The sequence below is a fragment of the Capsicum annuum genome, chromosome 4 (genome assembly GCF_002878395.1).
Source record: "Capsicum annuum cultivar UCD-10X-F1 chromosome 4, UCD10Xv1.1, whole genome shotgun sequence".
Classification (NCBI taxonomy): domain Eukaryota; kingdom Viridiplantae; phylum Streptophyta; class Magnoliopsida; order Solanales; family Solanaceae; genus Capsicum; species Capsicum annuum.
The window spans coordinates 138,228,365-138,242,671 of record NC_061114.1 but is presented as its reverse complement, the minus strand read 5'-3'; the positions used below and the strand labels follow the sequence as shown (position 1 = coordinate 138,242,671).

The 14,307-nt window shown below is 35.1% G+C and overlaps 1 protein-coding gene across 1 annotated transcript; it reads left to right on the top strand.

Annotated features, from left to right (window-relative positions):
* The first annotated feature begins 1,945 nt into the window (after positions 1-1,945).
* LOC107867925 lies at positions 1,946-10,603 on the top strand. The gene is made up of 3 exons (XM_016714419.2): positions 1,946-2,499; positions 9,847-10,104; positions 10,196-10,603. The coding sequence occupies exons 1-3, from the start codon at positions 2,101-2,103 to the stop codon at positions 10,382-10,384; spliced, it is 846 nt and encodes a 281-aa protein (XP_016569905.1). The 5' UTR covers positions 1,946-2,100; the 3' UTR covers positions 10,385-10,603.
* Positions 10,604-14,307: the final 3,704 nt, after the last annotated feature.

Genomic DNA, 14,307 nt, shown 5'->3' with positions numbered 1-14,307 from the left:
TTTTACCCAAGAAGAGCTTCCAGGATTTGATTTCTTGATCATATCTGCATAGTCGCATAATCTGGCAAATTCCAGATTCAAACCAATCATATTCTCCCTCATAACAATCATTTTAGCCCTATAATAAACCGTTCTACCTATATAAAGATCCAACACCTCTTTTACCAAATCCTGAATTTCCCCAGATCCTTATGTATGGTTGAGAAACAATCATGTCCTTAAACTTTCTAGCAATCAACTTTGAATCACACGTCTTGTTCTTGTTTAGAGGAATACAATTGTGAATAGTGGTATAGTTCTTAACAATAAAATCACCCGAGTCCCTTCAGTAGAAGAAAACAACGACCACTTGCAATCAAGTACAATAGACTTCACCCTTATTCCATGTTTTTCATTAGGTTTTAACTTCAGCTGCCTCTTATACTCTACAACATAATCTGCAATAGCTTTTCAAAACTGTTTTGCATCTTCAAAAATTATTCCAAGATCAAACATAACAACTTCACAATTTTCATCATACCTAACTTTCATGATTATCCTTCTTCTAGTTAGATCAACTCCTCTAACAATATCTATATCTAGCTCTTCTACACTATCTTCATTTGTTATGTCACCTGCAACAAATGGTAAAAAGTCAAAGTTATTAAATGGAATATACCCAAAGAACACACCAACAAGCTAAAAGATACAACTTGTAATACATATGAAGAAAGTGACAGAATATTTCTAAAAACACATCTCCTACAGTGATATTTTAAATCCTAAAAACTAAATTATGCTAAAATTTAACAAATTTAACAAATACGAATCATAAAACACTTACACGAGGAAGATGAAACCTTAAATTTCTTCTTCGATTTGACAAAATTTTTGGTTAAATTAGGGCTTAAAATCGAAGAGAGAGAGAGAGTCTGTGAAGGTCGGGGAGAGAGAAAATTGATGTTAAAGTTTTCGTCGAATTAAATTTTTTAACCTTTCAACTCTCAAGCCTTTTTTATGTGGATATATTTAATTCACATGGAGTAATTTGAGTGGACTAGTTTTCCACATAAGCAGCGCTTGGTGACAAACACATGGGATAAGGCTTAGATGGATCAAATTTTGGGTAGGTCAGGGGTTTGATAGGTACAAATCTGAGTTGCGGGTTCAAGTGAAATCTCGAAACAATTAATCCTTAGTTATTCTAATAATTTTATTTACTGCATTCAGTTTTGAAGTCAGCAAATTACAACTATTACAAATAAAAGATAATTGCTTCACATTAGAAAATCAATGCAATAAATAAAAGTTATTGAAACAACTCCCTATCCCAATAACAAAAGTTGAATTTTAATTTGGACGATGTTTAAGCGGTGAAATTACATTCATCATGAACAATAATATTTCTGAATTTTAGTTTTTTGGTGTTTCCTGTAAGTCGGATTAAAAGAATTTAAATGAGTTAGTAGATTTAATTGGAAGAAAAAATGCCACATAAGCACCAAATAGAAAAATTATGGTGGCACATGAGGATGATGCAGTAGGGTAAATGTGACTTTCTTAGGACAAATATTAATCCTAAAATTGGATGAGAATAACAAATATGAGATTTAATGTTGTAAGAGTGAATATTATTTTTTTTTGTAGTGCTTGCAAGTGAAAATATAACACTAAATTGAATGAAAAAGGGTGAATATGATTAAGAAGTACTTTCTTTTGTCATTTTTACTTGTGCATATTATTAAAAATAAATATTTAATAATATTTTTTAATTAAAAAATACAAGAAATATTTTATATATTTGTGCTCATTTTATTCTTAATATTAAATACTAATATTTATTATTCAATATATTTTTTAACATATTAAATATATTAGATTTAATTAATAGTATAATAATTCAATTATTTATTATTTTTTAAAAATTTGTGTTCAGTTAATAGGGCACAAATATTATTATACAAATGATGATGTATAATTAAGGGCAAAAATAACTTATATGTAAGAATATATTTAGCGTTATTATTGTTATCCATTAAAAAATTTGTGGCCATTGAGGAATTCTCACACATATCCACACCACGGACGTTACTCTCTCTATTACCCCATAAGCCATAAGCAATGGCCATCCTATCCGCTAAGCTAGCGACCAGCAGTTTCCATATCCCATCTCACACCCACCACCGTAAACCGCCTTCTCTTGTCCCCAACAACTTCAATTCCCCCAACAATTATAGTTGTAATGGATGTAGCAATATTAAGCTGAACAAAATAAACTGTAAGGCTACCGAAATTTCGGTGGCGGAGGGATCATCCGCCTCCAGCGGAGGGGATGGGAAGTTGAATTGGGTGCCTGTGGTTCCGCTTTCAGCACTTCCAAAAGGAGAGAGGCGTGTTATCATACAAGATGGGGAAACTATACTCTTGCTTTGGTATAAAGATGATGTTTTTGCTATTGAAAATCGTTCCCCTGCTGAAGGTGCTTATAGTGAAGGACTTCTTAATGCTAAGCTCACTCAGGTTTTTTATATTCATTTCCTTTATGGCTTTACTTCGTTGCTTTCTTGCTCTTCTTTTATTTTATTTTCATTGCTGATATGCCATAATTTAGTCACCTTTTTTTTTCCCTTTTTGGGTTATAGTTCCATGTGGATTGATCACATTGAGTTGCTATTTCTATTTTAATCACAGAAACGAAAAGAAACATTGTGTTTAGACAAACTCCACTTCCTAAATGCTCCTCTTTTACTGACTTCTTCGTGAAATACTAAAGTGAGTAAAGTTTTCTTCCTCTGCTATATCTTGTTATTATAGCCAATTCAAACACAATACTGCAAATATTGCTAAATATATAGGTGTAGGGGATTCTTTTTTTGCTACATTCTAATGATGGTGCATGAATGCAAAAGCACTTGAGTCTGTACTAAGGAACTCAAGTTAGTGCGCTTCAAAGATTAGCCAATGGCTCTTGCCATTTAGATAGGTTGAGCAGCTGTTGATGTTTGTTTCTGAATGTGATGCTTCTGGGGCAGTGGTGATTTCCTAAATGCCAATGAGGGTAGCTTTCTTAGAAAAATAACTATTGCAAACCAATGTGTAACAACAACAACAACAAACCCAGTGTATTCCCACCTAGTGGGGTCTGGGGGAGGTAAGATGTACGCAGTCCATACCTCTACCTCTGAAGAAGTAGAAAGGCTGTTTCCGATAGACCCCCGGCTCAAGGCACGAGATACCACACAAACACATAGTAAAGCACAGAAGCAGATTACATAACATAAATACGGCACCCATAAGTAATATAAAATAGAGGAAAGCAGAGGAAAGCACACAGATTCATAATAAAACATGGAACACGGAACACGGAATCATAACATGAATAAAACCCCCACCAAGTAATTTCCTACACTAGCGACCCAAACTGGCCCTAGTCCTCTGCCGTAATTCGCGTCCTCCAGACCTTCCTATCTAGGGTCATGTCCTCGGTAAGCTGTAACTGTTCCATGTCCTGCCTAATCACCTCACCCCAGTACTTCTTCGGCCTAACCCTACCCCGCCTAAAACCATCCAACGCTAGCCTCTCACACCTACGGACCGGGGCATCCATGCCCCTCCTCTTCACGTGTCCGAACCATCTCAATCGTGCTTCCCGCATCTTGCACTCCACTGAAGTCACACCAATCTTCTCCCGGATAGTCTCATTCCGAACCCTATCCCCTCGAGTCAGCCCACACATCCAGCGCAACATCCGCATTTCTGCCACCTTCATTTTTTGGATGTGGGAGTTCTTAACTGGCCAACACTCCGCTCCATACAACAAGGCCGGGCGGACTACCACCCTGTAGAATTTGCCTTTAAGCTTGGGCGGCACCTTCTTATCACACAACACCCCCGACGCGAGCTTCCACTTCATCCATCCCGCCCCAATACGGTGCGAGACATCCTCGTCAATCTCATCGTTACTCTGGATAACGGACCCAAGATACTTGAAATTATCCCTCTTACATACCTCCTGTGCTTCCAGCTTCACTACTACCTCATTCTCCCGCCTCACGTCATTAAACTTGCATTCCACATACTCTGTCTTGCTTCTGTTCACCCTGAACCCTTTAGACTCAAGAGTTTGCCTCCACACCTCTAATTTGTCATTCACACCCCCTCGAATCTCATCTATCAGAACTACATCGTCTGCAAAAAGCATACACCACGGCACCTCCCCTTGGATACGCCGCGTCAACACATCCATCACCAACGCAAACAAAAAGGGACTAAGAGTAGATCCCTGATGCAATCCTGTCAGGACAGTGAAATGCTCTGAGTCTCCTCCCGCCGTCCTCACCTGGGTTTTCGCTCCATCATACATATCCTTAATTGCTCTGATATATGCCAGCGGTACTCCACTCACCTCCAAGCATCTCCAAAGCACCTCCAATGTGTAAAAAACACTAAAATTTGGGGCCATCTGAACAATTTTGTGGGAAATACTGTGGAAGATTTTAGTGTAGACTGTAGTCCGATTTGACAATTTTTAAGTGTCTACTATCCACTTTTCTTGCCCTCTCTACTATTGCAAGGTAGATATTCATTAGTGATTGACAAACTCAAAACTCTAATCCAAGGTGTTAAGAAAATGTACTTGCCTAACTCAACCTCAAAAGCCAGCTTATAAGTCGAGATTTGTCGTAGACCAGAATACAACCCATACCTTTAACCAATGTGAGTCTCTTAACACCTCATACACGCTAGGATGGACACCTGGTACATGAATAATATAACATAAGGAATGGTCTAGGTCAAATATCATGCCAACTAAAATTGACCTTGGACCTAGTTCAACCTCAAGTCATGCCCATGACATGAAAATTTTCCAGAACCATATAAAGAGACTTCAAGACCATACCTTCAATCAATGTGAGACACTAAGAGAATGCTAATTGAGGGGCTACTATATTACTTGTGGAAGTTATTAATCTTCTCTTCACAAGGTTGGGTGGGCGGCCAAGTATGAGGAGCTGGAAATATTGTTTACTTTTAGGACTTGTTTTTATTTTTATCATTAGAACCCTCTTCCAGCTAAATTCAGTCACTCAATTACATCTGCACAGCGACGTATTTGTGTATTGCATGTTCATTTGTGTGTCTGCAAGGCAGGCTGTATTAGAGTACCTTTTAACATCTAATGTCCTTTCTATCTCTCTAATATGAACTGCAAAAGAAGCCCGGAGTGAATTTATATTTTTATTAGGCATGTCAGCAGCACATGGGAGTAAGTTAAGTGATATGTACATAGGGAATGTGTGAGGCACCTCAGAGCCTGTTAATTTATTTGTAAATAATGCCTTTAGGGGGCACATTGGAATCTGTTAACTGATATGTAAACGATCACATGACTAGTGTAAAGAAATGGATCTTGGTTCTAACTCAAACTCAAAAGCTAGCTCATGAGGGAAAGATTGCTCAAGCACATATAAGGAGACCAATTGCCCATCCCTTTTCCAATGTGTGACTCTTAACACTTGCCCGCACGCCCAGACCTAGTATTCTGGATCGTGAACAATATAATATAGACATGTGAATATATTAGGTTTTGTTTTTGAGTTAACTTTAAGTCTTTTCCTTTCAGAATGTAAAGACTTTTTGTAAATTAGATAGGATACGTGTATAAAGTAGGAACAGTATAGAGATAGAATACACATTTTCTTTATCTTTCTTAAGATTATAAATAGAGAGCATTTTGTTCAGCTAAAAGGCAAGACTTTCATGTGTTGAAAGCAAGCCTCCTCTTTTGTGAACAAAAAACTTTTGAATATTTAATAAAAAACAGATATATTTCCAAGGAAAAGCTATGGATAAATAAAGCCCAGAATTATCAAGCCTACTAGAACAGGTATATTTATTTACGATTATGAATAGCTAAATTTATAAATTCCTGACAATCATAATATGATAAAATAAGTTCATGTTAGTTACTTTATAGTAGAATTATTCGAAAAATAGCATTTAAGAAATTTATTAGCAAAGTGGAAACTCGGGTGCTCGACGACGGAGGCAATCCACCTGGTACGGAGGTTGGTGGAGCAGTATAGGGAAAGGAAGAAGGATCTGCACATGGTGTTTATCGACCTGGAAAAGGCTTAAGACAAAGTCCCCAGGGAGGTGTTTTGGAGATGCTTGGAGGTGAGGGGAGTACCGCAGGCATATATCAGAGTAATTAAGGATATGTATGAGGGAGCGAAAACCCAGGTGAGGACGGCGGGAGGAGACTCAGAGCATTTCACTGTCCGGACAGGATTGCATCAGGGATCTACTCTTAGTCCCTTTTTGTTTGCGTTAGTAATGGATGTGTTGACGCGGCGTATTCAAGGGGAGGTGCCGTGGTGTATGCTCTTTGTAGACGATGTAGTTCTGATAGATGAGACTCGAGGGGGTGTAAATGACAAATTAGAGATGTGGAGGCAAACTCTTGAGTCTAAAGGGTTCAGGGTGAGCAGAAGCAAGACAGAGTATGTGGAATGTAAGTTTAATGACGTGAGGCGGGAGAACGAGGTAGTAGTGAAGCTGGAAGCACAGGAGGTATGTAAGAGGGATAAGTTCAAGTATCTCGGGTCCGTGATCCAGAGTAACGGTGAGATTGACGAGGATGTCTCGCACCGTATTGGGGCGGGATGGATGAAGTGGAAACTCGCGTCGGGGGTGCTGTGTGATAAGAAGGTGCCGCCCAAGCTTAAAGGCAAATTCTATAGGGTGGTAGTCCGTCCGGCCTTGCTGTATGGAGCGGAGTGTTGGCCAGTTAAGAACTCCCACATCCAAAAAATGAAGGTGGCAGAAATGCGGATGTTGCGTTGGGTGTGTGGACTGACTCGAGGGGATAGAGTTCGGAATGAGACTATCCGGGAGAAGGTTGGTGTGACTTCAGTGGAGTGTAAGATGCGGGAAGCACGATTGAGATGGTTCGAACACGTGAAGAGGAGGGGCATGGATGCCCCGGTCCGTAGGTGTGAGAGGCTAGCGTTGGATGGTTTTAGGCGGGGTAGGGGTAGGCCGAAGAAGTACTGGGGTGAGGTGATTAGGCGGGACATGGAACAGTTACAGCTCACCGAGGACATGACCCTAGATAGGAAGGTCTGGAAGATGCGAACTACGACAGAAGAGTAGGGCCAGATTGGGTCGCTAGTGTAGGGAATTACTTGGTTGGGGTTTTTTATTTTTTATTCCCGTTATGATTCCGTATTCAGTGTTCCATGCTTATTACGAATCTGTGTGCTTTCCTCTGTTTTATATTCCTTATGGGTGCCGTATTTATGTTATGTCATCTGCTTCTGTGCTTTACTATGTGTTTGTGTGATATCTTGTGCCTTGAGCCGGGGGTCTTTCGGAAACAGCCTTTCTACTTCATCAGAGGTAGAGGTATGGACTGCGTACATCTTACCCCCCCCAGACCCCACTAAGTGGGAATACACTGGGTTTGTTGTTGTTGTTGTTGTATTAGCAAAGTGGAAAAGGAGAAAAATTTCTAAGAACTATGTCATTCTAAAGGTGAAACCGGTGAGGCAAGAAAGCCGTGGTAGGGGAGTAGCCAGAGTAGAGACGCTTTTAAGGGAAAAGTACCCAGATTACCATGCTAATAGTAACCAAAGAACATGTTATTTAAGAATAATCTAGTATATAATAATCTAAAATGATCATATTTTGTTACATGTGTGATTGAAGGAAATGTTTTGAAAAGGCATCATATGAAAAATGAATAATTATTTATCTGACGAAATGGTAGATTAGTTTAAAATACTTGTTTTGTATGTACTTAAGGATATAGAAATTGTAGATATAAGAAAAATCATATTGAAAAAAATATTTGATAGATATTTTATGACTAGAATAAATTACGTACCTCACCTACCTACTTATTCTTACAAATACTTACATACCAAACCTATACATCAACAATGATAAATTACGAATATTGGAAAATGGATATGAAAAATATAAAATTAATAGAAAAACTAACGAAAACAAATTTAGAAGAATATATGAGAAATAAAGATATAAAATATATAGAATTCCTTAATGAAAATATAGAGGAATTATTTAGATTAAAACAAACAACTAATGAATACTATGATAAAACATTTAATTACTAGAATCCAATTCCAAGTTATCCAAGTTATTCGTAAAAACCTTAGCATAATATGAATAATATAAGAAGATATATATCTGATGAAACTAAGATACTAGTTTTATATATCATAAAAAAACTTAGAATTAGAAGACATAAAGAAAATAATATGGGAAAAAATATTTAGTTATGAAGATGACTTACTAAGTACTAATTGAATAGAAGAGGAATTAGAAAATATAGATTTCTTTGGTAGAAATAATTCAAATAGTTATTATTCAGATGTATATTATACAGATTAAAAATGCTAGAATATTTTCAAAGAGTTAAGAGAAAAACAAAGTTGGCTATACGAAGAAATTAATTATAGAAACCAACTTAGAAGAGGAAGAAAACAACTATAAGAAAGATTAATTTGACTAGATAAAACTATAAAACAACTAGAATTAAAAGACAATTTAGAATATGATTTAGACATGGAATTATTCATAGACGAAAAAGACAGGATAGTTAACGAAATAAATAACGTAGAATTTAATATCAGATATAGTACAATTAGAATAAATTATTACAAAGAAATTTGCAGTATCACAACTACTTTAGAATAAAATGATAGACTATGAGTATTTAAAACATTGGAGACAAGATATGGAAGAAATAAGATTAACAGAATTACTTATGATAGAGAATTTAATTGAATATTTTAGAACAAAAGATATAGAATATTTAGAATACCTCCAAAATAATATACAAGAATTATATTATATTTTGAATTATGGAAGAATATATTATATTTTGAATTATATTATTTAAAATTAGGTTGCCAAATGTCTATTTTAACTGTTTCTCAAGCAAATTTGAAGGGGTGGAATCTACTATGGAGCTTTGATTGGACTGTGGAATAAGAAGACAATTTCTCTGTTCTCCCTCAATGCTATTCTCACTGTCAATTCAAATAGGTCCTCAAGCAGTAAAGATTTAGTTCCCTTTCCTTAGGAGCACCATATCCGTGAAATTTTGTTTAGTTTGAATGACTCACTTAGGACATTGCTTAAAATTACAATTGATGCGTGAGGGGATAATTTTTGCCTTTTAGACAGTTAAAAAGGTTAAACTCTAAGGTCTGCTGGTGAAGGAAATAACTTCCGCACTGTGTAAATGTCATGAAATGACTAGCATTCTGTTCCGATTGAGCTTTTCAGCCTAAATATATATAATGTTCTGAGTGTAGTAGAGGTTTCAAATTCATTACAATATACACATGTTACTGAAAGTTACAAGAACAAATTGATTAGACAACAGATGAAATAATGTATGGTGTAAAGATGGCAAACCATTAATTCATTTTATTTACTTAGAGCTAGCTTCTTCTTGAATGGTGAAATTCTACATTTTTGCAATATTTTATAACCAGCCTGTAGCCGGGATGTAGCCTTACCAATTTTTGTTGTTGACTTGACACATGCTACTAAATTAAGGGGCTATTGTAAAACAAAGAAAGGTTTTCTTGTTAGAGGGACTTGCTGCTGCAGCAGCATAAAACTTCCTTTTCATGTTATATTAGAATCTTGTTATTCAATTATTTGATGTTATTCTTGTTGGCTTTATTACTGACTGCTAGCTATTACTATGATAATGATGTTTCGTGCTTCACATACATTATGCATTTTTCATGCCTCATGAACTTGCTGAGAATATGCATATTCTTTCTGGATTCGATAATGTGGAAGCCCATATACCTAAATTTCCTACAGGATGGATGTATTGTGTGTCCTACAACGGATAGCACATTTTATCTGCAAAATGGAGCCATCAAAGAATGGTACCCGAATAATCCTGTGCTGAGAGTCCTTACTCCTGCCTTGAGAAATTTGTTTGTTTACCCTGTTAAAACCGACAATGAGAATATCTACATCAGCATGAGAGGTGGAAAAGTTGATGCATCTGCAGAGATTGTTTTCAGTGGAAAGGCTCAACCTGGTGTAACAGCAACTGACGTCAATGTAGACGAGGTAATTGAACTAACTAAATGTTGCTTAGTTACAAACTCGTCCTACCGAGTAAATAGGGCATTAGGATCTGATTCTCCTTATATGTATTTAGGTAAGAATGGTTATCGACGAGGGTCAGGAGGCTTTTGGGTTCACTGGAAGGAATGAGCTGATAAATGGAAAAGCAGCAGTAATTGGTTTCCTGTTGCTGTTGGATTTTGAACTCTTGACCGGTAAAGGTCTTCTCAGTGGAACAGGGTTCTTGGACTTCATTTACTCAATTTCAGACGCTTTCAAATGAGACCATTTTGCTACAGGAAAATTTCCTACGAGTATCCATAAATTCTTCTTTCCCTTCCCTCTTCTCCCCCCTCTCCCCTCTTTTTTTCTTGTTTTTCTGACAAATTTTCTTTTGTTTCCAAAAAAAACAAAAACAAAGAATGTTGATCTTTGTGTATGTTGTCCAACTTTATAGATTAGTGAATTATATAAAGTTTTGAACAGGATACTCATTATTCCAGCTGATCAATGTGGAAATCCGTCTGTTTCTTCTGTAGTACTGATAGCAGAGTTTAACCTCTGTACAATGACAAAGAGGAGATTTTTTTACACTATGAGGTAATCCGAAAGGCAACTACGGGCAGAGGCGAACCCAGGATTTGAAGATAGCAGGTGCACCATTATCTTTAATGATCACGTCAATTATCAACTACATAATTTGGCATACAAATCCTTCAAACTTAAGAATTGCAAAACATTTATTAGCAAAGTATAAATTTCAAAATTATCAAATATCATTAATTTAGTAGTAATATGACAAAAGTAGACCATTCTTTCATACTAGATATTGACGCGTTTTCATATTCTGAAGACGATTAATGATTGCATTATTGCTTATTTACAAATAAATTCTTCTCAATGTGATAAATTTACCATATATTTTTGTAAATAGCCACAAAATTACGAAGAAAAAAAGATAAATTGTAGGAATGGAAGAAAGAAAAATTTATTTGGAGGGACGTTTGGATTTGAGGAAAATATTTAGGGATTTGGGGGAGGGTGGGGGGGTGGGGGTGGGGGGTATGATATTAAATACGGTTTGGGGCTGGCAGCTTGGGGATTGGGGAATGCTATATTAATATATTTTAAATTAAGGTGGAGCCAGATGAGGTGGAACATGTAAAGGCTAAAGGCTAAAAATATACAATACCCGCAAAGTCGGGTTCTAAAGGCATTTTAAATCTTAGTGTCGAACCAGTATATATATATATATATATAATTTTTTGAAAAAGCTACTGTGCACCCTCACGATGCCACGTGAGTCCGTACAGGTAACCCATTCATAAAAAGCTGAGATCTGTTGTAAACTAACAATAGTTTATTTGCAACAACTGATCAACAATGCGCCAATAATGAAAAAGGTCTACTTTCTAAGTGTTATATATGTACAATCCATCATTCAGTTGGAGCTTTCGTTGTTTCTTTATGCGTAATTAGGAGGGGTAGTTACCCTCGGCAGGTTGAGAATTCAGGAAATTACATGCGCCTCAATAGTAGGTAATTTTTTATCCCGATAAGAGAAGTCTTTAAAAACTAGACTTTCTTTTCTTTTTAGTATATTATAAGTATAATTTTATCCTCTACACCTAAATATTTTTAAACTTTTCATACTTATTTGTCTCTCAAATTCTATTTTTATTTTTATTATTTTCACTTTTTTTATTTTTTCCTTTAATTTTATTTTTATGTTTTAATTCATTTGTCTCAAACTTTTTTCTTCTTTTTTCTCAAACATTATCTATTTCTTCATTTTTTTTAATTCATTTGTCTCAACCTTTATTTTTCTTTTTCTTTTTGGTTTTTATCATTTCTCTTTTTTTTCTTCAATTTTCTCAAACTTCATTTTTATTTTTTCCTCTCATTTTTATTTTTCTCAATTTTTTTAATTCATTGTTTTTTTCTTAATCTTTTTTTTTTCTTGTCTTTTTTTTCTCAATCTTTTTTTTTATTTCTCTATTTTGTTTGATCGTTTTTTTCTTTTTCCTCAACTTCTATTATATTTTGCTAATAAATAAAAAAATTGGATAATCTGCTAAGGTATCTTCTTTTTTGACATCAAAGCAAGTTTAAGAGCATGAAAACATAAGGTGGTAGAGTCAACTCTTGCCCGTAAGGCATAATGTGTTGTTTGAAAATCCTTGAGCTATGTTTTCTCTAAGGCAAGAGTTGTAGAACATCTCATAAATCAAAACATAAAGTGGTAAAGTCAACTCTTGCCCATGGGGCATAATTTGTAGTTTGAAAGTCCTTGAGTTAAGTCTTGCCTTTAAGACAATAGTTGTAGAACATCTCATAAATGAAAACATAACGTGGTAGAGTCAACTCTTGCCCGTGGGGCATAATTTGTAGTTTGAAAGTCCCTGAGTTAAGTCTTGCCTCTAACGCAATAGTTGTAGAACATCTCATAAATGAAAACATAACGTGGTAGAGTCAATTCTTGCACGTGGGGCATAATTTGTAGTTTGAAAGTCATTAAGTTAAGTCTTGGCTCTAAGGCAATAGTTGTAGAACATCTCATAAAGGAAAATATAACGTGGTAGAGTCAACTCTTGCCCGTGGAGCATAATTTGTTGTTTGAAAGTCCCTGAGCAAAGTCTTGCCACTATGGTAAGAGTTATAAAACATCTCATAAATCAAAATACAATGTGGTAGTGTCAACTCTTACCCATGAAACATAACTTGATTTTTGAAAGTCATAAGTCCTGCATCGACAATGTGGTAGTGTCAATTCATACCCATGAAACGTAGCTAGTTGTTTGAAAGTCATAAGTCTTGCCTTTATAATGTGATAGTGTCAACTCTTGCTCATGAGATGTAACGTGAATGGAAAAAATCAAAGAAAAGAACAAAAATAATACAAATTCCAGAAAAAAAATATTAAAAAAATAAAAATCAAAGAAAATGTAGAAGTTGAGAGAGAAGGGAAAAAAATAAAGGTTGATAAAAAAAATTAAATAAAAATAAAGGATGAGAAAAATTTGAAAAGAAAAAATAAAATCAAAGAAATTTTTTTTATAAACATAGACGTTGAGAGGTGTAAAGAAAAAAAGTAAGGATTGAGAAAAACTAAAAAGAACAAAAAAAAAGAAAAGAAAAAATAAAAAATCAAAGTAAAAAAAAGTTTAGAGGAGAAAAGGAAAAAATAAGGGTTGATATAAATAAAACAAAAAGAAAAATCAAAGTAAAATTAAAAGGAGAAAAAAAATAAAAGTTGAGAGATATAAATATAAAGTTGTTATCCATTATGAGGATCATTTATGGAATTTACTCCATTGTTCGAGAGAAATTTCATCCAAAAAAAATATTAGTTAATAAGTAAAGGCTATTTTAAGAATGTTTTTTTATTTGGGGCTAAAATTTGAAAGTCACCCCTATTTGGGTCTATTCTTGAGATTTACCAAAGAGAATTGGGTGTAATTGCATAGTTACGTTTAATTTCTTTCCTTTTTGTTTTCATTTTCGTTTCTTTTTATTTTATTTTACATATATTATTTAAATTATTTTTTATTTTTACTCTTTGATTTATTTTTATTTTTAAAATGTATTTTTCTTTTTATATTATTTATATTTCATTTCTTTTCTTGAAAGACAGATGTGTGGCAATACTAGAAGTGATAAGATTAGGAATGAGGGTATTCTGGACAAAGTGGGAGTGTCCTCCGTGGTGGACAAGATGAGAGAAGGAAGATTAGGATAGTTTGAATATGTGAAGACGAAATGTATAGATGCCTAAGTAATAAGGTGTGAGAGATTGGATATAGTAGGGATGAGAAGAGGGTCGAGAGGTAGGGGTAGACCAAGAAAGTATTGGGAAGAGAAGTGATTAGATAGGATATGTGATGACGCTCAAACGACATCCTTGAGGTGTAAGTGATTGTCATCAGTATAGTAACCCAACAGAGGTTGGGGTCGAATCCATAGGGAATAAAGACAAGGATTTCAATACTTGAGAGTGTTAGAAGTCAATTAGGAGTTGACACGTAATGTAAGAAAACATGAAAGTAAAAATTGGGAATTTGTTTGAATGATTTTGAATTTAACAATTTTGAAGCTAGAAATAATTAAGATTAATTAAGTGTTGATGAGACTTGGGGTTAAGCCTTCTTAGGTTTGGATTCATGCATAGGTATTTGATTATTTTTTCAAATTTAGCTAGACGTCATG

Coding starts and splice junctions, on each gene's coding strand:
- LOC107867925 (XM_016714419.2), top strand. CDS start 2,101: ATGGCCATCCTATCCGCTAAGCTAGCGACCAGCAGTTTCCATATCCCA. Junction 2,500..9,846: donor TTAATGCTAAGCTCACTCAG/GTTTTTTATATT, acceptor AATTTCCTACAG/GATGGATGTATTGTGTGTCC. Junction 10,105..10,195: donor CTGACGTCAATGTAGACGAG/GTAATTGAACTA, acceptor ATATGTATTTAG/GTAAGAATGGTTATCGACGA.